General features: G+C 45.1%; 2 protein-coding genes across 2 annotated transcripts in view; both read left to right on the plus strand.

The window, feature by feature from the left end:
* Positions 1–24,821, plus strand: part of LOC127002248 (mutS protein homolog 4-like) — a 135,131-nt gene that overhangs the window by 46,193 nt on the left and 64,117 nt on the right. The gene's annotated exons all lie outside the window — the stretch shown is intronic.
* Positions 3,105–24,821, plus strand: part of LOC127002306 (neuropeptide CCHamide-1 receptor-like) — an 86,737-nt gene continuing 65,020 nt past the window's right edge. Inside the window, exon 1 of the mRNA XM_050868121.1 lies at positions 3,105–3,349. Coding sequence (XP_050724078.1) covers positions 3,105–3,349 — 245 coding nt within the window. The remainder of the gene's footprint in view (positions 3,350–24,821) is intronic.

Here is a 24,821-nt window from a genome sequence, read left to right on the forward strand (position 1 = left end):
AAAGGGTAGGAAAGGTAAAGTAAGGGAAGGGAAGAGAAGGGAAGGAAAGGGATGGGAATGGAAGGGAAGGGAAGAGAAGGGAAAGGAAGGGAAGGGATGAGAAGGGAAGGAAAGGGATGGGAATGGAAGGGAATGGAAGAGAAGGGAAAGGATGGGAAGGGAAGAGAAGGGAAAGGGTGGGAATGAAATGGAAAGGAAAGAAAGGGATGGAAAGGAAGGAAAATGAAAGAAAAAGAAGTGAAGGGAAGGTATGGGAAAGGAAGGGAAGGAAAGAGAAGAATAGGGATAGGAGAGAAAGGGAAGGGAATAGGAAATATATGTGTGTGTGTGTGTGTGTGTGTGTGTGTGTGTGTGTGTGTGTGTGTGTGTATGTGTATGTGTGATATGCGCGTGGACGCCACCACCAAACCTCTCTCTCGCCTTCCATCTCTGGCACCAACAAGTTCTCGCGCTCTCTCGCTCACTCCCACCTCGACCGCCTCACCCACAACACACACGCTCCTTCCTCGCTCGCTCGCTGGGCCCTCCAACGCTAACTTTGGTGGACCCTCTTAGACGCCTCCGCCTCCCATCATCTCTTAATTTCTAAACGCCCAAAAGGAGACTAAACGGGTTCGCATGAGTGTTTTTTCGCATTCACGGTGCAGAAGAAGGGTCAAACTACCACCAGGGCCATAGAACTAGTAGTGGTGATGCCCAGAACAGTCCCTACGAAAGCCTTGTCAAATGTGTGTGTGCCTGGACCCTGAAGGGTTTAAGAACATGACCCAAAAGTTTATGTGCTTCGCTTTCTTTTCCTTCAAGACTATAAGGGAAAGTTAGTTAATTCTACATACGAAGTTCCTGAGAGTCTTGCGTATGTGTGTGTACCAGTGCTGTGTTGAAGGTTACTGGACTTAGCGCGGAGGAAACTTAACTTAATCTCCTCTTTCCTCCCCTTCAAGACTGAGTAAGGGAGAGTTTGTTAATCAGTTGTACATACGAAGTCACTAAAAACCTTGTGTATGTGTGTGTACCAGTGCTGTGTTGAATGTTATTTGGACTTAGCGAAGAGGAAACGTAACTTAATCTCCTCCTTCCTCCCCTTCAAGACTGAGTAAGGGAGAGTTTGTTAATCAGTTGCACATACGAAGTTCTTGAGAGCCTCGTGAATGTGTGTGTACCAGTGCTGTGTTGAATGTTATTTGGACTTAGCGAGGAGGAAACAACTGATATGAGGCACAGAACGGTGGCGTGTAGCTTGAGGTATGGTCCGTGAGGTAGTTCGTGGCTTCTTTGCGTGGCTGGAGAGCAAAATCTTGTGAGAGGAAGAGGAGGAGGCGGGGACATAGTGCTTCAGTGACTTGCAATATAACATTGTGCTTCGCCGAGTGACTGACTGGCGGAAACTGAAGAAAGAAGTATTAGTTTTGTCCGTAGAAAGAATTGTATTGTCTTTGGTTGTGTTTCCTGCAAGACTAAGAGAGAGAGAGAGAGAGAGAGAGAGAGAGAGAGAGAGAGAGAGAGAGACTTAGTGCTTCAGTGACTTGCAATGTAACACTGTTCCTCTCTGAGTGACTTGCCGACGGAAATTGAGGAAGTGTCGGTTTTATCTGAAAGGAAAAAATATTTGTTTGCCGAGTTCCCCGAAAAGACGAAGAGAGAGAGAGAGAGAGAGAGAGAGAGAGAGAGAGAGAGAGAGAGAGAGAGAGAGAGAGAGAGAGAGAGAGAGAGAGAGAGAGAGAGAGAGAGAGAGAGAGAGAGAGAGAGAGAGAGAGAGAGTGTTAATACCCTTGATCTGTAGTGCCTCAGTGACTTGCAATATATAACTGTACTGGAGGAGAAGCATTTATTATTGTACCTGAAGAGAGAGAAAAAAATATGTATGTTTGGCAAGTTGCTCTCAAAGGCTCAGAGAGAGAGAGAGAGAGAGAGAGAGAGAGAGAGTGTTAATACCCTTGATCTGTAGTGCCTCAGTGACTTGCAATATATAACTGTACTGGAGGAGAAGCATTTATTATTGTACCTGAAGAGAGAGAAAAAAATATGTATGTTTGGCAAGTTCCTCGAAAAGGCTAAGAGAGAGAGAGAGAGAGAGAGAGAGAGAGAGAGAGAGAGAGAGAGAGAGAGAGAGAGAGAGAGAGAGAGAGAGAGAGAGAGAGAGAGAGAGAGAGAGAGAGAGAGAGAGAGAGAGAGAGAGAGAGAGAGAGAGAGAGAGAGAGAGAGAGACTTAATACCCTTGATCTGTAGTGCCTCAGTGACTTGCAATATAAAGTTGTAGTGGAGGACGAAACGTAATGGAGGAGAAATATTAATGATTTTGTCAGAAGGGAGAAAAAAAATATTTGTTTCGGGTCACCCGCAAGACTGGGAGTGATAGAGACAGAGAGAGAGAGAGATATCACCTCTGACCTGCAGTGTTTCAGTGACTTAGTGCACAAACTTTGTAAGTGGAGGGCGGACCTTGAGAAAGGAGAAACATTAATTGTGTCTGAGGGTGTAAAATCCTTGGCTTGGCCTGAGTGTTGTTCCCCGTCAACCAGCGAGAGCTCAAGACGTCTGGTAATCTTTTCCGGCCACTGAGTTCATCCAGGCAGCGGTGCAGGCTTTTGCCGCCGCGGCCTGGCTGTCATTCCCGCTGCGAGCACCGCCTCAGAGTGAACCTGAGTACCCAGCGACCTTATCTCAAGCTGAACTTCTTGCTCTCAAGAAGACCCTCTCAAAGAACCCTCGAAAAAGGAATGGCTGCAAACAGAACCTTAAATAGAACCTGATATCACTGGTCCCCTCTCCAACCCTTCAAGAGAAGAACGTGAAACATGAAAAACCTGATACCCATGACACTTATACCCCAGTGCTAGGAAGAATGGCCCCGAAAAGATCATAAAATAGAAAAGAATTTAATACCGCAGATGCCCTCTGCAAACCTTCAAGAGAAGAGCCTGAAATATACTGACCCTAATACCACTGATACCTTCTCGGACCCTCAAAAGAAGGAGAACATGAAATAAAAAGAACCTAACTGACACCTTCTCCAGCCTCTCAAGAGAAGAATGGCAGCGAAAAGAACATAGAATAAAAGGAAAACTAATACCACCGACACCTGGTCCCCAGTACTAATAAAAATGGAAGCCTGGGCCGCCTCCAACATGAGCACTCTCTCCCCCTACGAGGACTTCAACGAGACTCTGTCGGCCCTGGTCACTCAGGCGCCCCTCGGGGACAGCATCGAGGGGGAGGACAGGTACAAGCCCTACCACCTGCGGCCGGAGACTTACCTGGTGCCTATCGTGTTTGCGGTCATCTTCGTAACGGGAGTCGTGGGCAACGGGGCGCTTATCTTCATGTTCCTCAAGCACCCCAAGCTGAGGTGAGTGGCGGGGGCTTTTACTTCGATGTTAGGTTCAAGAGAGTGACAAGGGCGTAAGGGGTGGAGTGATAGACATAGGAAAAGAGACAGTAAGAGGGTGGTTGGCAATTGGGTGTGTCTATGTAGGTGAGTGCCGTGGTGTGAGTGTTGCTTGGCCTTCGTGTGAGTTCTTCCATTGACTTATCATGAGGCGTGACGAGGGCATAGGGAAAGAGATTGTATGAGGGTGGTTGGCAATAGCAGTTCAGGGGTGTGACAAGGACATACAGAATAGAGTGACTGAAGTGTCTTGCTTTCCCTTGATGTTAAGTTTAGGGGCATGACATGGACGTAAGGGGAGATAGGATAAGGAAAAGGAAAGATATTGTAAGAGGATGGTTAGCAATGGGAGTTCAGGGGCGTGACAAGGACGAAAGGGATGAAAGAGTAAAGAAAAAGTAGAATAGGGTGGTTGAAACCGTGTGTATTCCTATATTCCTCAAACTCAAAGGAAAGACAGGATAGAGGAAAGAAAAGAAACAGACAGAGGGTAGTTAGCAATGGGAGTTCATGGGCGTGACAAGGACGAAAGGGATGAAAGAGTAAAGAAAAAGTAGAATAGAATGGATGAAACAGTGTGTGTATTCCTATATTCCTCAAACTCAAAGAAAAGACAGGATAGAGGAAGGAAAAGAAACAGACAGAGGGTAGTTAGCAATGGGAGTTCATGGGCGTGACAAGGACGTAAGGAATGAAAGAGTAAAGAAAAGGGGTAGAATAGGATGGTTGAAACCGTGTGTATTCCTATATTCCTCAAACTCAAAGGAAAGACAGGACAGAGGAAGGAAAGGAAACAGACAGAGGGTAGTTAGCAATGGGAGTTCAGGAACGTGACAAGAACATAAGGGAATAAATAAAATAAAAATGAAAGGGATTGTGAATAGGTGAGTGGCAATGTTAAGTTCAGGGTCATATCAATGTCATAAAGAAAAAAAAAGCGTAGAAATTATACCCGAGGAAGCGTCTGAGAACACCGATCTATATACAGTCATGAAAAGATATGGTCAGGAAGGGATTGAGGGTAAAGGAAAGAGGGGATTAGAATGCGTTTGTGGAGGTGTTACTCATTCTTTCCGCCTCACACACACCCTAAGGAGAATTAAGTCCTGTCCCCACGTCGCCCTGATCCTCTCTTATGACCCTAATTAGAATAAGAAGAAGGGGATTTAGCTGAAGGACGCAGATGGTGAGAGAAAGCTGATTCGTCAAAGAGGAGGGTATCAGAACACCTCTCCTCCCGAAATTGACCTCTCTTTCTCCCACCTCTCCTCCCGAAATTGACCTCTCTTTCTCCCACCTCTCCACCCGAAATTGACCTCTCTTTCTCCCACCTCTCCACCCGAAATTGACCTCTCTTTCTCCCACCTCTCCTCCCGAAATTGACCTCTCTTTCTGCCACCTCTCCTCCCGAAATTGACCTCTCTTTCTCCCACCTCTCCACCCGAAATTGACCTCTCTTTTGGCTACTCTTTACTTTTATCTTTTATAGGAGCGGCGAGTAGCGGGCTTTTTTTTTTGTACTCTTCTTATTGTCCCTGAGTCGTGTCCTCTAATGTTAAATAAAAAAGAAAAAGAAAACTCCTGAGCTTTTTGTTGGAGCAGCGAATAGCGGGCTTTTTTTTCATTATTGCTTCCTTTTTTTTAACCCTTGAGCTGCCTCCTTTGCTGTAGAAAAAAAGTCAAAGAAAGAAGTGAAGGAAGGGAAATAATTGACCTATCTTTCTTACAGTCTTCTCAGCTTTTTGTAGGAGCAGCGAATAACGGGCTTTTTTTTATTTTTTTATTATTGCTTCCTTTTTTTAACCCTTGAGCTGCCTCCTTTGCTGTAGAAATAAAAAGTCAAAGAAAGAAGTGAAGGAAGGGAAGGAAGGAAAGGAAGGAGTAAGAAGGGGATTAAACTGATGGACGCAAAGGGTGAGAGAAAGCTGATTAGTCAAAGGAAGAAGTAAAAGGAAGGGAAATGATGGGAAGGAAACCGATGGAAAGGAAAGAGTAAGAAGGGGATTAAACTGATGGACGCAAAGGGTGAGAGAAAGCTGATTAGTCAAAGGAAGAAGTGAAAGGAAGGGAAGTGATGGGAAGGAAACCGATGGAAAGGAAGGAGTAAGAAGGGGATTATACTGATGGACGAAGAGGGTGAAAGACAGCTGATTAGTACAAAGGGTAACAGCTCGTGAGAACAGATGTCAGGTATTTAGTGAAGAAGTGACACCTGTATTGAAGGACTGAAGGACGCAGAAGGTGAAAAACAGCTGATTAGTCGGGAAAGTGAAGGGAAGGAAAAAAGACGGTCATTCAGTCAGCCAGAAGGTAACAGCGCGTGAAAACAGATGTCAGATATTGAATGAAGAAATGTCAGTGGTATAGATTTGCCCTGACCTCATATTCCTCTATTACCAAGGTCTGTAGCCATCCATTCGCTTACTTCAATCCCTAACACTCTGTCTCCGCTTAAATCATACATTGTGGCCCGTATCGTAGGGTCTGAACCAAGGAGATCTATTATGCTTCAGCTCTCTTGTAACGCCCTGACTTCTTCCTTCTTCTTCCTCTATTCGCATCGTTCTGTAGCCCGGAATCAACGTCTTTCGCTGCTAAGTACTAAATTCCCTCCTATATCATACACTATGGGCCGTATCTTTGAGTCTCGACCTTACAAATGTACGCTTCAGGCCTTTTAAAACTCCCTAACCTCTTCTTTCTCTATCATCAAGGTCTTCTGTAGCCCTTATTCGATTCTATCCTTCCTTAGTACTCTGTTCCAGTTTATATCATACACTTCGGGCCGTATCTTAGGGTCTGAACCAAGGATATATATACTTCAGGTCTCTTATAATATCCTAACCCTTTCTTCCTCTATTATCAAGGCCTTCTGTAGCCCTTATTCGATTCTATCCTTCCTTAGTACTCTGTTCCAGTTTATATCATACACTTCGGGCCGTATCTTAGGGTCTGAACTAAGGGGATATATACTTCAGGTCTCTTATAATATCCTAACCCTTTCTTCCTCTATTATCAAGGCCTTCTGTAGCCCGATAATCGATTCTATCCTTCCTTAGTACTCTGTTCCAGCTTATATCATACACTACGGGCCGTATCTTAGGGTCTGAACCAAGGAGATATATACTTCAGGTCTCTTATAATATCCTAACCTTTTCTTTCTCTATTATCAAGGCCTTCTGTAGCCCTTATTCGATTCTATCCTTCCTTAGTACTCTGTTCCAGTTTATATCATACACTTCGGGCCGTATCTTAGGGTCTGAACCAAGGATATATATACTTCAGGTCTCTTATAACATCCTAACCCTTTCTTCCTCTATTATCAAGGTCCTCAGTGGCCCTCCAAGTCTATTCTCGGTCCAAATCCCTTTCCCCTCCCACATAAAACCTCTCCTTCATGCAATATAAACCAGACTAGCTTGCGTGTATGAGAGTTCCAGCCCACCTTGTCATATTCCTCTATTATCAAGGCCTTCTGTAACCCTCCAAGTCTATTCTCAGTCCTACTCCCTTTCTCCACCGTAACCCCTATGCTATGTGCTGTATAAACCTGGCCAGCTTGCACGTATGCTTGAGTCCCTGTCGATATGGCGTTGAGTTCAGCCATTCGTTCACGTGATGGATATGTATGACCACCGCGACCTTATTTGCCTTTCATATTGGTCTCTGTTACAACGAGTCCTAAATTGCGTATGATATGGCCTGGATGGGTGTACGAATGTGACCCAGTTAATAATATGTCACTGTGTACACTCGTTGATTCGCAAGATGCTAATGAAGTTTTTCGTCTCTTATATTCGTTGTCAAAGGTTCAGGGGTCTTGTCTATAGCCTGGTTGGTTTGGCTGTGTGAATGTGACCTAGTTAATAATATGTTACTGGGTACACTCTCTCATTCACACGACGGATATGAAGTGAGGCTTTTCGCATTGATATTCTTTGTGGAAGGTTCATTATGCTTCCTTATATTGGCGTTGGTTTGGGTATATGATGGTGACTTAGTTAATAATATGTTACTGGGTTCACTCTCTCCTTCACACGATGGATATGAAGTGAGGCTTTTCGCATTGATATTCTTTGTGGAAGGTTCATTATGCTTCCTTATATTGGCGTTGGTTTGGGTATATGATGGTGACTTAGTTAATAATATGTTACTGGGTTCACTCTCATTCACACGATGGATATGAAGTGAGGCTTTTCGCATTGATATTCTTTGTGGAAGGTTCATTATGCTTCCTTATATTGGCGTTGGTTTGGGTATATGATGGTGACTTAGTTAATAATATGTTACTGGGTTCACTCTCATTCACACGATGGATATGAAGTGAGGCTTTTCGCATTGATATTCTTTGTGGAAGGTTCATTATTGGTCTTTATATTGGCGTTGGTTTGGGTATATGATGGTGACCTAGTTAATAATATGTCACTGGGTTCACTCTCTCCTTCACACGATGGATAGAAAGTGAGTTTTTTCGAATTTAATTTTAATGGTAAGGGTTTAGGAGTCTTATTGGCAGCCTGGTTTGCTTTGGGTATAGGTTAGGTTAGGTTAGTGATATCAAGTGACATTTCTTTGTCTATATATTCCTTCTGGGTTGTTCAGAGTTGTTGTGGCCGTTGCTTGGCTGTCATTTTAGCGTCAAGGGAACTGAGAATGCTTCGGACAACACGAGTAGAGGAAATTAAGTGATATAAAGTGTTTAACGAGCCAGCGTCTCATGTAGAATGCATGAGTTTTTTGTGGTAAGCACGCATATGAGGGAAGAACACACACACACACACACACACACACACACACACACACACACACACACACACACACACACACGCGCGCGCGCGCATACGCACACGCACATCTTTTCTCCCTAATCCAGACGTAGCTACGCATCGATTCTATAAATAAACACACACACACACACACACACACACACACACACACACACACAGATTTCCTAGCAATTGCCTGACCTAAATATCGATTCTGATGCATAAGTAAACATATCATACACACATACATACACACATACATACATACATACATACATACATACATACATACATATACATACGAGGCTTCCCTTTTGACAGCCTAAACGTCACTCAAGCTTATTAAGACTCCTCCTCCTCCTCCTCCTCCTCCTCCTCCTCTTCCTCCTCCTTCTCCTCTTCCTCCTCCTCATCTTTTTTTATTTTCTTTCTTCTCTTCATCCTTTTCCCACAACTGCTACTACCCCATTTTCTCTTCTTCCTCCTCCTCCTCCTCCTCTTCCTCCTCCTCCTCCTCGTAAAGCTATCCATTACCTCGCGCTGGACAAGACAGATTGGTATGGCGTCCCGTTTGCCCCTGGTGCTGATGGTGGTGGTGATGGTGGTGGTAGTGATAGTGGTGGTGGTGATGGTGGTGGTGGTGATGATGGTGGTGGTGATGGCTTTGTCCTTCTCGTCCTGGCGGTGGTCGTGGTGGTGGTGGTGGTGGTGGTGGTGGTGGTGGTGGCGGTGGTGGTGTTGGTGATGCCTTTGTCCCTCTCTTCCTGGTGGTGGTGGTGGTAGTGATGGTGGTGGTGGTGGTGGTAGTGATGGTGGTGGTGGTGTTGGTGATGGCTTTGTCCCTCTCTTCCTGGTGGTGGTGGTGGTAGTGATGGTGGTGGTGGTGTTGGTGATGGCTTTGTCCCTCTCGTCCTGGTGGTGGTGGTGGTGGTGGTGATGGGTTTGTCCCTCTCTTCCTGGTGGTGGTGGTGGTGGTGGTCGTGCTATAGATTGAAGCTTATGTGGGTCGTCTTTATGTGTGTTTGAAATGGCTAGCTCCTCTCTGTCTCTCTCTCTCTCTCGTCGCCGGGTAAGACGCAGAAGCAGCAGTCTTTTTTGTGTGTGGATGAATTCACGTTCCGCGGCGATGCTGATTAAAGCCTCTACTCAAGCTAATAGTCCCGGGTCACCAGGGAACGCGCGCGCACACACACACACACACACACACACACACACACACACACACACATAGGTACACACGCACACACACATAAACAACTCCCCACTCCACCCCCCCCCCCCACACACACACACATACACACGTAGAACTATTGACAAATGGAGCTGTTTAAACTCAGAGGAGGTTCAAGAAATGGTAGAATGAGCATTAGGAGACAGTAAAGGTTGTAGTGGACTTTTGCTTAACTTACGAGAAAGACTAGACGAAGAAACAGAAAAATAACCCGGGTAGATAAACACATAGCTAAGGTCTTGATAGTAAGTGAGTGGATGAGAGAGAGAGAGAGAGAGAGAGAGAGAGAGAGAGAGAGAGAGAGAGAGAGAGAGAGAGAGAGAGAGAGAGAGAGAGAGAGAGAGAGAGAGAGAGAGAGAGAGAGAGAGAGAGAGAGAGAGAGAGAGAGAGAGAGAGAGAGAGAGAGAGAGAGAGAGAGAGAGAGAAGCATCAAGTAACAGTCTAAGCCGGGCGAACTCTTACTAAGCTTACAAGACAGACTAGACACAGAGAGAGAGGCAGAAGGAAAACCCGGGTAGGCAAACACAGCGAAGATCTTGATAGTGAACGAGACGGGAAGAGAAGCATCAGAGAAAAGTCGTGGGTGGGTGGGACGAACCTTTCAGTAACGAGGCACCACACTGTCACGTTTCCCTTGTACTAGCCGCCCCCGTAGAGTCCTATAGATGACAGAGGAATGACATGGGTAGACAAACACAACTAAGGTCTTGATAGTGAACGAATGGAAGGAAAAGAAGCATTAGAGAACAGCCGTGGGTGGGTGGGACGAACCTTTCAGTAACGAGGCACCACAGAGTAACGTTTCCCTTGTATAAGCCGCCCCCGTAGAGTCCTATAGATGACAGAAGGATGACATGGGTAGACAAGCACACAGCGAAGGTCTTGATACTGAACGAGAGGGGAAGAGAACTATTAGAAAACAGTCGTGGATGAGTGGGACGAACCTTTCAGCCACGAGGCACCACAATGTCACGTTTCCCTTGCATAAGCCGCCCCCGTAGAGTCCTATAGATGACAGAAGGATGGCATGGGTAGACAAACACAGCGAAGGTCTTGATAGTGAACGAGACGGGAAGAGAACTATTAGAGAACAGCCGTGGGTGGGTGGGACGAACCTTTCAGCCACGAGGCACCACAATGTCACGTTTCCCTTGCATAAGCCGCCCCCGTAGAGTCCTATAGATGACAGAAGGATGGCATGGGTAGACAAACACAGCGAAGGTCTTGATAGTGAACGAGACGGGAAGAGAAGCATCAGAGAAAAGTCGTGGGTGGGTGGGACGAACCTTTCACTCACGAGGCACCACACTGTCACGTTTCCCTTGTATAAGCCACCCCCGCAGTCTTCAAGTCCCCATCTGTCGTTCCTTACCTCTGGGTGACTTACCTTTTTAATCATCTACCTTACGAGACGGACGCACCGCTGATCCTTGGCTAGATGCCCACGGAGTCTCGTCTTGTCAATAATAACTGTACAGCACCTACCTACCTATATACATACATACATACATACATGCACACTCTCTCACACACACACACACACACACACACACCACATGAGCGATGAGCGAATATGAAGACTCTCTCTCTCTCTCTCTCTCTCTCTCTCTCTCGCTCTAATCACATTCCGCCACCTGTTACGTTCGTGATGTCGTTAGCGAGTTGGAAAATCTCTTAAACTTGAACTTAAACTTGGGTCATGAGGCAAGAGTAACTGCGTGAAGGGACAGACCGACACCCTCACCTTCTCCTCCACATTCTGATTTACCGTCTTCCTCAAAGTTAGTGGAATTTTTTTTGTTTGTTTTTTCTTCCTCTCTTTGCAGCGGAGTTTATTTTTCGTTCTTACTGACCTTCCTTTCTCTCTCTCGTGTGTGTGTGTGTGTGTGTGTGTGTGTGTGTGTGGAGGGGGGGGGGGGGTGTAACTTCCGATTCTGGGTCCATTTCGGCGCCCAAGCACACCTATTTGCCAAGGCTTTCGTATATAGTTGGATTTGTGGGCATTTCCTGGGGTAGTTTTATGCCCCTTGTGGTAGTTTGACCGTTCTTCTCTCCCATGAACCTAGACAAACACTTATTAGAACCCGATTCATCCTCTTTTTGGCCTTTGGAAATAGTTGATTTGAGAGGCTTCGGAAGCATCTGGGAATACCGCCACTGGTTGTAAGGTCAGTGAGTTTGTTGCTGCGGTGGGGAAGGAATTGGGTAGATGGCTTTTGCAGGAGACTCTATTTTTCCTTTTTCCTATCCCGTGTGTGTGTAACTTCCTGGTTGTAAGTTTAGTCACACTTTAGTGGATTTATTTCTGCGCTGGGAAAGGAATCGGGCAGATGGCTTATGCAAGGGATTTATTTTCCCTCTTTCATATCCCGTGTGTGTGTAACTTCCTGGATATATCACGGTTTTTGTCTCTTCTGACCCTGGTTGTAAGTTTAGTTGGTTTATTTCTGCGGTGGGGAAGGAACTGGCTGGGTGTTTTTGCAAGGGACTTTATGTGTGGTCGTATTACTCAACATTTCGTTGCTAAAGTTCACACATTTGACAAGGCTTTCGTAGGAGTTTGGGACATATCCAGGGGTAGTTTTATGACCCTGGTGGTAGTTTGATCCTTCTTCTGAACCGTAAACCTAAAGAAACACTCATAGGAACAGGATTGATCCCCTCTTTGACCTTTAAAAATAGTTCACGTGAGAAGCGAAAATGTCTTATTATACCGACCTATGTCTCCTCTTCCCTACCCCGTTTAACATTTCTCCCTCCTTTTCTCTTCTCCTGAACGCCCGTGGTAACCGGAAAGACTTATGTGGCTGACTATGCGTGTGGGTGGGAGGGGGGAAGGAAGGGACAGGATATCATCTTATTACTGATTTCATAGAAGGAGAAGACGAAGAAGAAGAGGAGGAGGAGGAGGAGGAAGAAGAGGAAGAGAGAGAGAGAGATGAGAGCTCTGTGTGTGTGAGAGAGAGAGAGAGAGAGAGAGAGAGAGAGAGAGAGAGAGAGAGAGAGAGAGAGAGAGAGAGAGAGAGAGAGAGAGAGAGAGAGAGAGAGAGAGAGAGAGAGAGAGAGAGAAATACTTATAGGTCACTCCATGTCAGTTCACAATTCACTAGTTTCTTCTTTCTCTCTTTCTTTTCTCTCTCTCTCCCCCCCTTTCTCTCTCTCTCTCTTGCTATCTATTTATCTATCTGTCTATCTATCTGTGTTGTTTCTTTCTCTCTTCGTGTTGGTCATTTTTCATCCGCGTCATCTTACTGGCCTAAGGGCGACGCCAATTAGGACGCGGGTTGAAGATGCCGTTCAAGAGAGAAAGAGAGAGAGGGAGAGAAAGAGAGAGGGGGGGAGCATCTTATTTCTCTTGTTACCAATGTATTAAGTTTAGATAGATAGATAGAGAGAGAGAGGGGAGATTGTCGAAAGATAATGATTCAAGGCTCAATTTATTTTTATATAATTCTCTCTCTCTCTCTCTCTCTCTCTCTCTCTCTCATTAAGCTGATTTAGTATAGCTACCTAACTGCAATTTCCCCTGACAAATACTCGTCTGAAGGTCACTTGCATAACATTACTATTAACAGATCATCATAAGCATTACCATAACAGCGTATTAATGGCGACAAACTCTGCATATGTATAAAGACCATCAAATAATTACAATGGATGAGGTTATTAGACTCCCTTCCCTTTGCCCTGTGGCCCGGGGTAATGGGTTCCTGCTTACCATAGGCTCAAGGGGCAGTGTGACGGAGATGAGCACTGTGGCCACGCGTAGGTATAGTGTATGCCGCAAACTTTAACTATACCTTTCCCTTGCCTTCAGTATCACTCCAGGCTGTACACGTTATATTATACTCGTTCCCTGTGTTACTTGGTTCAGTTCTTTCAAGGAGGCAGTTCACTAATTTTCTTCTACTCAAAAATTATCACATTCTCTTCTCTTACTCCTCCTGCTCTCCCTCCGCTTGGCTGCTTATCATTATAACTCTTGTCTACACACGTTAATACTCAGCGCCTGTGTCAGCATGTTCAGTTCTTTCAAAGGGGGCACTACGCTAATTTTCTCCAACTCAAAAATTACTACATTCTCTTCACTTACGTACTCCTCCTCCTTTCCCTCTTCTTAGCCGCCTTTCATTATAACTCTTGTCTACACACGTTACTACTCAGCGCCTGTGTCAGTATGTTCAGTTCCTTCAAGGGGGTCCTATGCTAATTTTCTCCAACTCAAAACGATTACATCCCCCTCACTTACCCCTCCTCCTCATCCTCTGCATGTCTATATCACCCTTGTCTACACACGTTACTACTCCGCTCCTGTGTCAGCTCTTTCAAGGGGGCCCTGCACTAATTTTCTGCCGCTCAATACACGTGAGGTAATTGGTAATCGCAGTTCTTTTCACGCTTGTCTGGGCCTTTCATAGTCACTTCGCTTAATTAGAGAGAGAGAGATAGAGAGGCGAGTCAGTCATGTTTTTATATGCAGGGTGAGGGAGGGCATGAATGGAGAGAAAGAGAGGGAGAGAGAGATAGAGAGAGAGAGAAATAGATATATATATATATATATATATATATATATATATATATATATATATATATATATATATATATATATATATATATATATATATATATATATACATATATATATATATATATATATATATATATATATATCACACTTTTTTCCCACTATTTTCCATTGCATAAAAAACTATTTATTGAAAAAATAAAAAAAATAACAGAAGGGAAAAAGAACATGAAGCGAGCAAGGGAAGGAGAGAAAATGAGCCTCAAAGAGTATAAAATATAACCCACATTTTTCCTTCCTTTTCCGTTCATATAAAAACTGTATTGGTTAAAAAATGGAAAAAAGTTAAAAAAAATCTCCTCCCGCACTGGATCAAAGGCTCCTTGAGGCACCCATGGCCGCGGCGCCTCCCTCCCTCCCTCCCTTCCTTCCCTCCCTTGACTTTCTGTTTTTTTCTTCCTCCAACTCTTAATTTCTTTCCTCCATAATGACGCAAACCTTAGATGCATACGCTGACTTTTCTCTCTCTCTCCCTTCCCTTCCTTTCTTCCTTCCCTCCTTTCTTCCTTCCTTCCCTTCCTCCTTCTCCCTTCCTCGTTTGTTCATTTTCTCCCTCCTTCTCCCTCCACCTCCCTTCTCTCTCCCTCCTCCCACCTTTCCTTCTCCCTCCACCTTCTCTCTCCCTTCCTTCCTTCCTTCCTCTTCTTCCTCCCAACCTCTATGCATATTCACAAAACATCAGGGTCAGAGGAGGAGGAGGAGGAGGAGGAGGAGGAGGAGGAGAAGGGGGAGGAGGAAAAGGAGGAGGAGGAGGAGGAGGAGGAAAAGGAGGAGGAGGAGGAGGAGGAGGAGGAGGTAAAGAAAGCAATGAAAATTAAAAAGTAAGAGGGCGCTTTAACGAGTCAGGGGAGAGGAGGAGGAGGAGGAGGAGGAGAGAGAGAGAGAGAGAGAGAGAGAGAGAGAGAGAGAGAGAGAGAGAGAGAGAGAGAGAGAGAGAGAGAGAGAGAGAGAGAGAGAGAGAGAGAGAGAGAGGAGAGAAGAGGGAAGTAGGATGGAGGGACAACTTTTCCTCCTCCAGAGTATGAAAAATCGGAGGAAGGAAGGACAGAGAGAGGGAGATAAAAGAGGGAGAGAAAGAGAGAGAGAGAAAAAGTTAGGGAGAGAGAGAGAGAGAGAGAGAGAGAGAGAGAGAGAGAGAGAGAGAGAGAGAGAGAGAGAGAGAGAGAGAGAGAGAGAGAGAGAGAGAGAGAGAGAGAGAGAGAAAAGAAAGGAGAAGAGAGGAAGTGACGAAATGGCAAAGAGGGGAAGAGGAGGACGAGGAGGAGGAGGAGGAAGGAGAGGAGAAGGAGAAGAGGAAGAAAAAAAACTAGAATATAGGAAAGTGAAGATAAAATAAGTAAATGGAGGAAGGAGGAAGAAGAGGAAGAAGGAAGAGGAAGAGAGCAGGAAAAAGAGAGGAAGAGGAAAAAGGAATTGAAGAGAAGGAGGAGGAGGAGGGAGAGGAGGAGATGAAGGGTAAGAGAAAGAGGAAAAAGAGGAGAGGAGGAGGGAGAGGAGGAGATGAAGGGTAAGAGAAAAAGGAAAAAGAGTAGAGCAAGAGGGAAAAAAAAAAGTGGGTATGTTAAACTAGGAGGAGAAGAAGAAGAAGAAGAAGAAAGAACAAGAAGAAGAAGAAGCAGAAGAACAAGAACAAAAAGAGAAAAAAAACAAGAACAAGAAGAAGAAGAAAAAGAAGAAGAAGAAGAAGTAAAAAAAAAAGAACGAAGGAAAGAAAGAAAAACGAATATGCAAAAAATAAGAGGCAAAAAATATATATACATAAGTCAAGCGGAGAATTACAACTTCCCCGAAACTAAAAATATATTCTCGGGTACAAGTCGCTTCATCACTTATCCTTAATTCTCACCGGACCCTAATTCTTCTTCTGCCCTTTAGTTTTTGGCAGGGAATTTTTTTTTTTCTCATGTTAATATTATGGACTGACTGACTGACTGACTGAATGAATGAATGAATTAATTAATTAATTAATGGATGACTGACTGACTGACTGACTAGATGATTGACTGATTGACTGACTTGACTGGCTGATTGACTGACTGACTGGCTGGCTGGCTGACTGACTGACTGACTGACTGAATAAATGAATGAATTAATGAATGACTGGCTGACTGACTGACTGACTAGATGACTGACTGATTGACAGATTGACTGACTGACTGACTGACTGACTGGTTGACTGACTAAACACACACACACACACACACAGACACACACCGATTGCTATTGACAAACGGAACGGTCTGAATCCTGCCGGGCCTCAAGCGACGAGCATTTCACGAACTCAGAGATAAAGGGGAATGAATATAGAGACGGGGACATGACAATACACACACACACACACACACACACACACACGGCGCCCAAGCACACACACATTTGGCAAGGCTTTCGTAGGAGTTGTGGGGGGCATTTCCAGAGGTGGTTTTACGAAACAGGTGGTAGTTTGAGCTTTCGTCCGTACCATAAACATGAAAGAACACTCACTAGAATATTACTAATCTTATTTAATTGTTGACTTTGAAAATATAGTTAATGCAGAGTTTATTTGAGGAGGAAACTGGCAGGGGATTGAGTCTAGCACGTAATCAGACCATGGTGAATGCCCCCCTCCCTTGCAAATATATTCAGACTGTTGCTCACTTGATCCGTCACGGTTGAGAGTCGCGTCCAAGCAGAATGTAGGAGTAGGTTTTAGGGCTCCTGGCAGCTCCTGGTATCTCCGTCATCATAAAGCTCTCAAGCGCTGCACTCCGTCTCGCTCTGTCTGTGCCATAAAGTGTGAATTTTTTCCCTCGTTTCTGGCAGCCTCTTCCTCCTCCTTGCTTCTCTTCTTGAGCCTGGAGAAATATCTGTTGTTTGGCCGCGGAAGCGTAATCATATTTCTCCGTCGCTGTTTGTATTGCTGTCCGGAGGCGTGCAGAAGGAAATGAAGAAAGTTAGATGTGATGATTTGTTGAGTTTAGCCGCGACAAACTCGTCTGAGAGTAAGGCCGAGGGCATCGTGGTAGCATTTCACTGTTTCCTCTTGTAACCTCTAGCAGAGTTAATGGCTGAGTGGTTAGCGTGCCTGCGCCATTGATTTGATGATTGCTTGAGTCTTTCCTTCAAACGTCTCAGTATTAATCTAGAGTCTAGATATTACCTTCACGACTGAGCAATGCCAAAGCCTTATAACATGCACGTATTAATTAAGAGCTCACTCTGTGCCTACCGTCCCCCGTCTGGCATTAAGCTAAACCTCACGCACAGATTAGTCCAGTCATAGAAGATTCCGGCGCCGTGAATAGCTAAGGAGACACCCACCCATCCCAGACGAGCATCACGCCAGCCACCACACAGATACTGAGAGCTAGCTGTGTGCCTGTCTTCCCGCGTCAGGTATTAGCCTAAATCTCCCTCTCAGTTTAGTTCACTCGCAGCGGATTCCGGCGCCGGTGAACAGCTCTCATAGGTCGGCATTCTTAGACACAACAAACCCTAATATCAACGATTTCTAAAGGCAAAAAAAGGGGCAAAATGCATTCTCATTAATATTTTTTTGGAATTCATGGTACAGAAGCCTTGTTAAACTACCACCAAGGGGATAAAACTACCACTGGAAATGCCCACAAACTCCTACAAAAGCCAAAACGTAAAATACTATGGACCTACATAATCCAAAGCCAGACAGCATCACGCCAGCCACCACAGAAGCCGCGTAGTCCGCCCCTATACGATAAGGCTCAAACGGGCTTACGTCGAGGGTCCCATCACACACAACTGGATTCAGGAGTGCCGGGAGAGCCAACCAGTCAGGCGGGAGACATCACACGGACGCGTAGGATACACGACGCTCCCCATAGGACACTTACACAAGATTGGTCGGCCCACACACAGCTCAGGTCACTCACACACACACACACACACACACACACTCACATCACCGCTGTCATAGCATACAGGTGCCATAAAACTGCCTCGCCCGCCTAGTAACTGTGACAGGCGTAGTAATGGGTCTTGTTTACGATGTTGGTCCCTATACGCTGAGGGTACCTTGCCTTGCCGTAGACTTTAAAGAGAGAGGGAGAGACGGGGAAAAATACCTATAGTTGAAATTCTTATCTATTCTGGAGTAAAAATGGAAGAAGGAAAACAAAAAAGATAAGACTGTGATGTTATGTTGAATGTAAAAAGAGAAAGAGAAATAAGACGGAAATAGAGTTGAAATTCTAATCAGTTCGAAGATATGTTTAGGATTAAGAAAGGAAGAAGAAAAACGGAGAAATAAGACCTCTGATAAGCGTAGTAATGGATCTTGTTAATGGTGTCTGTCCCAATACGCTAACGTTACCTTGCCTTGCCTTGCCTTGCCCTAGACTTTAAAGAGAGAGAAAGACAGGGAAAATAGTTGAAATTCTTATCAGCTGGAAGGCAGTTTCGAGAGTAAGAAAGGAAGGAAAATTGAAAACAAGAACTTTGTCAGACGTAGTAATGGATTGTTGCTGTTCACGTTAACTTGCCATTTAATATAAAGAGAGAGAGAGAGAGAGAGAGAGAGAGAGAGAGAGAGAGAGAGAGAGAGAGAGAGAGAGAGAGAGAGAGAGAGAGAGAGAGAGAGAGAAAGACTTAATCTGGACTTCCAAACAGTCGCTTATACACTTGCCAACTCAAATAGCACTCATATTTACCTTAATGATTCTCTCTCTCTCTCTCTCTCTCTCTCTCGCTCGCTCGCTCGCTCAACTGAACTCTGTAACATTTATTTCCCAATCACGCGAACTTTAATATTTTCATTGCGTCAGATTGCAAGAGAGAGATTTCTATTACACAAGCGCTCGCAGGGACGGGTTGGTGGGCGACGTGTTGGAACAGCAGTGCTTAAAGCTTGGTAAAAATTAATATTGCGAAATAGGTCATAAGCAGCCTGGAAAAAAGTGGCGTGTAGGAATTCTGTTTTTCATATAAATATATTTAGGGGGAAGGCGTTTTACAGTTTGCTGGCTCTTGTTGTTGTTTTTTGTTGTTTCTATTGACGAAGTAGGCTGTAGGTAATAGTCTTTTTTTTTTCCTAGCCTATGACACCGGTAGGCATTTTTGCTAGGACGCCGCGAGCAATTTTATTTTTAGTGGTGCCATCTTGCTTAGCTCATTCTGCCCCCCGTAGCTCAATCTTATCCCTCTTTATAGAGCATATCTAGAGTCTGGGTTGATAGGTGGTCTTCAGGACAGCATGGGGTAGTCATGGGCCACTCGGCGGTGACTGAAAATTGTCAGCTTTTAGCGGCGGGCGGTACTCGAACTCTGGTGTTCCAGGACGCCGCACCCGCACGCTGACCACTCATCCACCATCTACCCAAACTCTATAAAAGTGTATGATGAAAACCTGATACATAGTGGACATTCCTTTTGTTATTACCACTTAACGTATGTCACTATTACAACAGGTGAGCGACACGACTACAGTGAAGGGTATGTCATAGTCGGTACAGTCGCTTGAACCCATTCATGACGCAGCTTAGTATACAAAATCAATCATCCGTTCGTCTCCTCGTGCAGATTAATTCATTACGTAGTGGATATTCCTCTTATTTTTATCGTTCCTGGCATGTCACTTTCGCCACAGCTGAGCGACACTATACAGATAATGGCAACGGTACAGTACAGTCGCTTGAACCCATGACGCAGCTTATGTACGCAGAATTAATCATTCCATCGTCGCTTCGTGCAGAAATAGCCACAGTTAAGCAACACGACCACAATGAAGGGTATGGCATAGTTAGTACAGTAGCTTGAACCCATGACGCAGCTTATGTACACAGAATTAATCATTCCATCGTCGCTTCGTGCAGAAATATCCACAGTTAAGCAACACGACCACGATGAAGGGTATGGCATAGTTAGTGCAGTAGCCTGAACCCATGACGCAGCTTATGTACGCAGAATTAATCATCCCATCGTCGCTTCGTGCAGAAATAGCCACAGTTAAACGACACGACCACGATGAAGGGTATGGCATAGTTAGTACAGTAGCTTGAACCCATGACCCAGCTTATGTACACAGAATTAATCATTCCATCGTCGCTTCGTGCAGAAATAGCCACAGTTAAGCAACACGACCACGATGAAGGGTATGGCATAGTTAGTACAGTCGCTTGAACTCATGACGCAGCTTATGTATATACACAAAATTAATCATCCCATCGTCGCTTCGTGCAGAAATAGCCACAGTTAAGCGACACGACCACGATGAAGGGTATGGCATAGTTAGTACAGTCGCTTGAACCCATGACGCAGCTTATGTACACAGAATTAATCATTCCATCGTCGCTTCGTGCAGAAATAGCCACAGTTAAGCAACACGACCACGATGAAGGGTATGTCATATAGTTAATACACTCGCTTGAACCCATGACGCAGCTTATGTATATACACAAAATTAATCATCCGTTCGTTGCCTCTTGCAGATTAATTCATTAGCGCTGCCGTCATTCGAAATAGGTGAGAGGCGGACGCTTCTAAGAATACCGTCCTGTATGTAGCTTTTTTCCTCTTATTTTTATCAAGTACTCCATGTTCCTAGCCACGGTTGAGCGACACGACCCAACTTATGTATACAGAATTAATCATCCCTTCGTCGCCTCGTGCAGATTAATTCATTAGCGCCAGCGTGTTACTGCCAGCGCCGCGTCAGCACTCCTGGGCCCGTCGGTGTTCTGAGACGCCTCCACCCCTCGCATCAACAACTTTCAAAGGCCAAAAAGATCAATCTGGTTCTAATGAGTGTTTTCTTAGGTTCACGGTGCAGAAGAAGGGTCAAATTACCACCAGGATCATACAACTAACCCTGGAAATGACACAAACTCTTATAGGAAAGCCTAGTTAAATCGGATTCTCATGAGTGTTTTCTTTGGTTCACGGTGCAGAAGGAGGGTCCCACTGCATGGCGCACCAGGATCATAAAACTACCCATGACACAAACTCTTACACGAAAGCCTTGTTAAATATGTGAGTCAGGGTGGCGATAGGTTTGAGAATATACCCCGTGCAGCAAGAGCAAGGGTGAGGGCGTTTGTGAGGCCACGACCCCATGCGGTAAAAAAAGGTTTAGGCAAAAATATTCACGGATGCAAATTGGCGGCGTGTGTTCCGTGAGCCGTGAGCCACGTGTAAGCATTCTTCGTCCAGCGGCGGAAAAAGAGGAAGGTCTGTCCACTGGGGGCCTCAGCTCGCCCTCACACACTACACGATGTTCCTGCGAGGTTTTGCATGTAGTGTGTGTAAGGGAAGGAGGGAGGAAGGGAGGGAGAGAGAGAGGGTAGAGGGAGGAGAGTACAGAAGGAATGAGTGGTTGAAGGAGGGAAGGAAGGAAGGAAGGAAGGAAGGAATGGAGGATGGAAAGAAGGAATTAAGGAAGGTTAGGTGTGTTGGGGGGGGAGGAGGGATATGTGTGTGTGTGTGTGTGTGTGTGTGTGTGTGTGTGTGTGTGAGAGAGAGAGAGAGAGAGAGAGAGAGAGAGAGAGAGAGAGAGAGAGAGAGAGAGAGAGAGAGAGAGAGAGAGAGAGAGAGAGAGAGAGAGAGAACATGCGGGCGTCTCTTTAAAATCAAGCAAAAAAAAAAAAAACAGACGCTGGTATTTGGGCTTCCGTCTTATTGCATTTTTTTTCTTTTTTTCTTTTTTCCGTTTTTATTCCATTTCCTTTTATTTTCCTTCCTATTTCTGTCTTTTTTTTCTTCTTTATTTCTCCAGGGATTAATCTCACCCGTATTCTTGTGGGAGGAGGCGGAGGAGGAGGAGGAGGAGGGGCGGGCTCTTCTTGTGGCTGCAGGCGCTGGAAAGAGGAAGGAAGGAGGAGGAGGAAGGAAACAAGAAGGAGGAGTAGGGAGGAGGGAAGGATGGAAGGGAGGGAGAAAGAAGGGGAGTAGGAAGGAAGAAGAAAGAAAGAAAGAAGGAAGGAAGAAAGAGGATGCATGGAAGAAGGAGGAGTAGGGAGGAGAGATGGAAGGAAGGGAGGGAGCGAGAGAGGGAGAAAGAAGGGGAGTAGGAAGGAGGAAGGAAGAAGGAAGAAAGAAGGAAGGAAGGAAGAAAGAGGATGCATGGAAGACGGAGGAGTAGGGAGGAGAGAAGGAAGGAAGGGAGGGAGCGAGAGAGGGAGAAAGAAGGGGAGTAGAAAGGAGAAAAGGAAGGAAAGAAGGAAGGAAGAGAAAAGAAAAATAAGGTTACTTCTGGTCATTTTTTTTCTCTTCTCTTTTATTATTTTTTTATTATTATTAAATCTATTCTCTTTTTATCTATCTATCTCTATCAATCAATCATTTCAACCATTCATCCCTTCACTCATTACTATGTTTTCATTATCCTTAACCTACTTCATTCATGCTCTCTGTATATGTATGTGTATATGTATGTATGTATGTCTGTATGTAAACAAACTCCAACATCAAAGCAACAGAACTCCCTGCCTATACCCTTCACACTACGTCTCAGGTCGACAGGTGGCGCTAACTAGCAAGCCAAGTCACACACACACACACACACACACACACAGACACACAAAGACACACACACACACAGGTGGCGGCGGCAGGTGCTGAGGGCAAGGCATTAAGCGGCTGTCAATACCTTGTTGTCGCCCCCTAGCTATTGGTACCGCGAGCTGAGCCGCGTATATTCCCTTGCCGAACGTGAAAATGGTACCAAGCGTTCTCAGGGTACTCGATAACCGGGGTCACGTGCGTTGTTCTGGGCCTGGGAGCAAAACAAGACGGCTAGGGAAGGTGTGTAGCATGTGTAAGGGTATAGGAGGTCATGGAAGCGGTTGGCGTATAATGTTTTCCAGCCATGAGAAAGGTAGAGAAGTGAATTAAAGAGGAGATATAGTGGAAGAAATATTGGATTCTGGCCCTTTTCAAATGTTGCTCTAGTTTCCTTTTTAGCAGTAGAGAGAGAACAACTATTTTTTCGTCTATTATAAGTTCATTTTCAAACTAAGAGGCAAAATAAGTTAGCTATAGGGAAGGAGTGTAGTGTTTGTATGGAAGAAATATTGGGTTCTGGGCCTTTTGAAATGTTGCTCTTGTTTCCTTTTTAACAGTAGAGAAGAACAACCATTTTTTCGTCTATTATCAGTTCATTTTCAATCTAAGAGGCAATATATGATAGTTATAGGGAAGGTGTGTAGTGTTTGTATGGGAGAAATGAAAGATATATTGGGTTCTGGCCCTTTTCAAATGTTGCTCTAGTTTCCTTTTTAGCAGTAGAGAGAGAACAACTATTTTTTTCGTCTATTATCAGTTCATTTTCAAACAAGGAGGCAATATAAGATAGCTATAGGGAAGGTGTGTATATAGTGTTCGTATGGGTGAAGAAGGCATTCTAATCGGTTTCCATTGGCAGAGTAAAGAGGAATTAGGAAGAGTCGAAAGTAAGATGCAGTGAGTAATATGTGTTTGGGTTAAGGAGATATTTCGAGCCATTTACATATATAATGTTTAATGAAATAAGAGAGGCAAAGGAGAGTAGTAGGAAGTAGTAGTAGTAGTAGTAGTAGTAGTAGTAGTAGGAGGAGGAGGAGGAGGAGAGATGGAAGGAAGGAAAGGTGAAAGGAAGCAATTTGGAGGATAACTTTCATTTCTCTGTTTTTCTTCCTCCTCGTTATTTTTTTTCTTCTCTTCTTCTTCCTCTTGTCCTCGTCCTTCTCCTCCTCCTCCTCTTCCTCCTCCTCCTCCTCCTCCTTCACTCCTTTTTCTTCCTCCTTTCCGCTCCTTTCTCTCCTCATTTCCTGCTGCTTCTTAAACGCCCCTCCTCCTCCTGTTCCTCCTCTTCCTCCTCCTCCTCCTCCTCCTTCTCCTCCTACCGCCTTCATCTCATCCTGATTTTTCCTTTCACTTCGTTACTTCCTCCTCCTCCTCCTCCTCTTCCTCCTCCTCCTCCTCCTCATCCTCCTCATCCCTCTTAGCCTTTTCACTTATCATTTTGTTCCTCCATCTCTCCACTTTCCCTCCCTCCTCCTCCTCCTCCTCTCAGATAGCTTTTCTGATTGTGGCATTGCATCTCTCTCTCTCTCTCTCTCTCTCTCTCTCTCTCTCTCTCTCTCTCTCTCTACGTATATATTTCTCTCTTTCCCTATGTATTTCTCTCTCCTTCTCTCTCCCTCTCTCTTTCTCTCCTTTCGTAAGTATTTCTTCCCAAATTACAACAAAGAATTCACGTGAAGCTTCCTTTTAATACCATATAGCACGCACATCAATCCGTACGCACTCCAAATAGCACGCAGACGTAATTAAATACCACGGGCTCCAGTTAGCGCGCGGGCCCCAGCGGCACCTCACCGAGAAACAAAATGGCGACCTGCTGGGTAAATTTACTAGACTCCGGCCCTGCCACCCCTTAATGCCCCGCCTCTCCGGGCTAAACACGATGCAGTCGATTCCTGTACATTAGATTAGGAGAAATTCCTCATCCTCTTCTTGTGGCCGGTCGAAAGCTGGCCGAAAGCTCTCTGATCCTCGATAGCGTCGCATACTCGAGGTGGTTTCACGGCGGTGCTCATAGTCTGCGTTCACCCTCGAATTCTTGTATCGCTCACCCCTCTCCACCGCTCCATGCAGGGCCTAATACCCGCTGGTTTTTATTCCATTCGTGTTGTAATGCGTGTTGCAGTGTATGAGGGTGCTTGTCTTGCGTGTCTGGGGCTCCTGTGTGCTGCCCGGCGTGACCTCAACGGGAAATTCTTGCGAAGCGTCATGGTCCTGCGAATGCCTTACGAAATATCTCGCCTTCGCTTTCCTCTCGAGGCGTGGAGAGGTGGAGAGACATTACGTATCAAACATCTACAGACGGCATCTCCCCTTATTATACCACTGCTCCCAGGG

The sequence above is a fragment of the Eriocheir sinensis genome, chromosome 22, assembly GCF_024679095.1.
Source record: "Eriocheir sinensis breed Jianghai 21 chromosome 22, ASM2467909v1, whole genome shotgun sequence".
NCBI lineage: Eukaryota > Metazoa > Arthropoda > Malacostraca > Decapoda > Varunidae > Eriocheir > Eriocheir sinensis.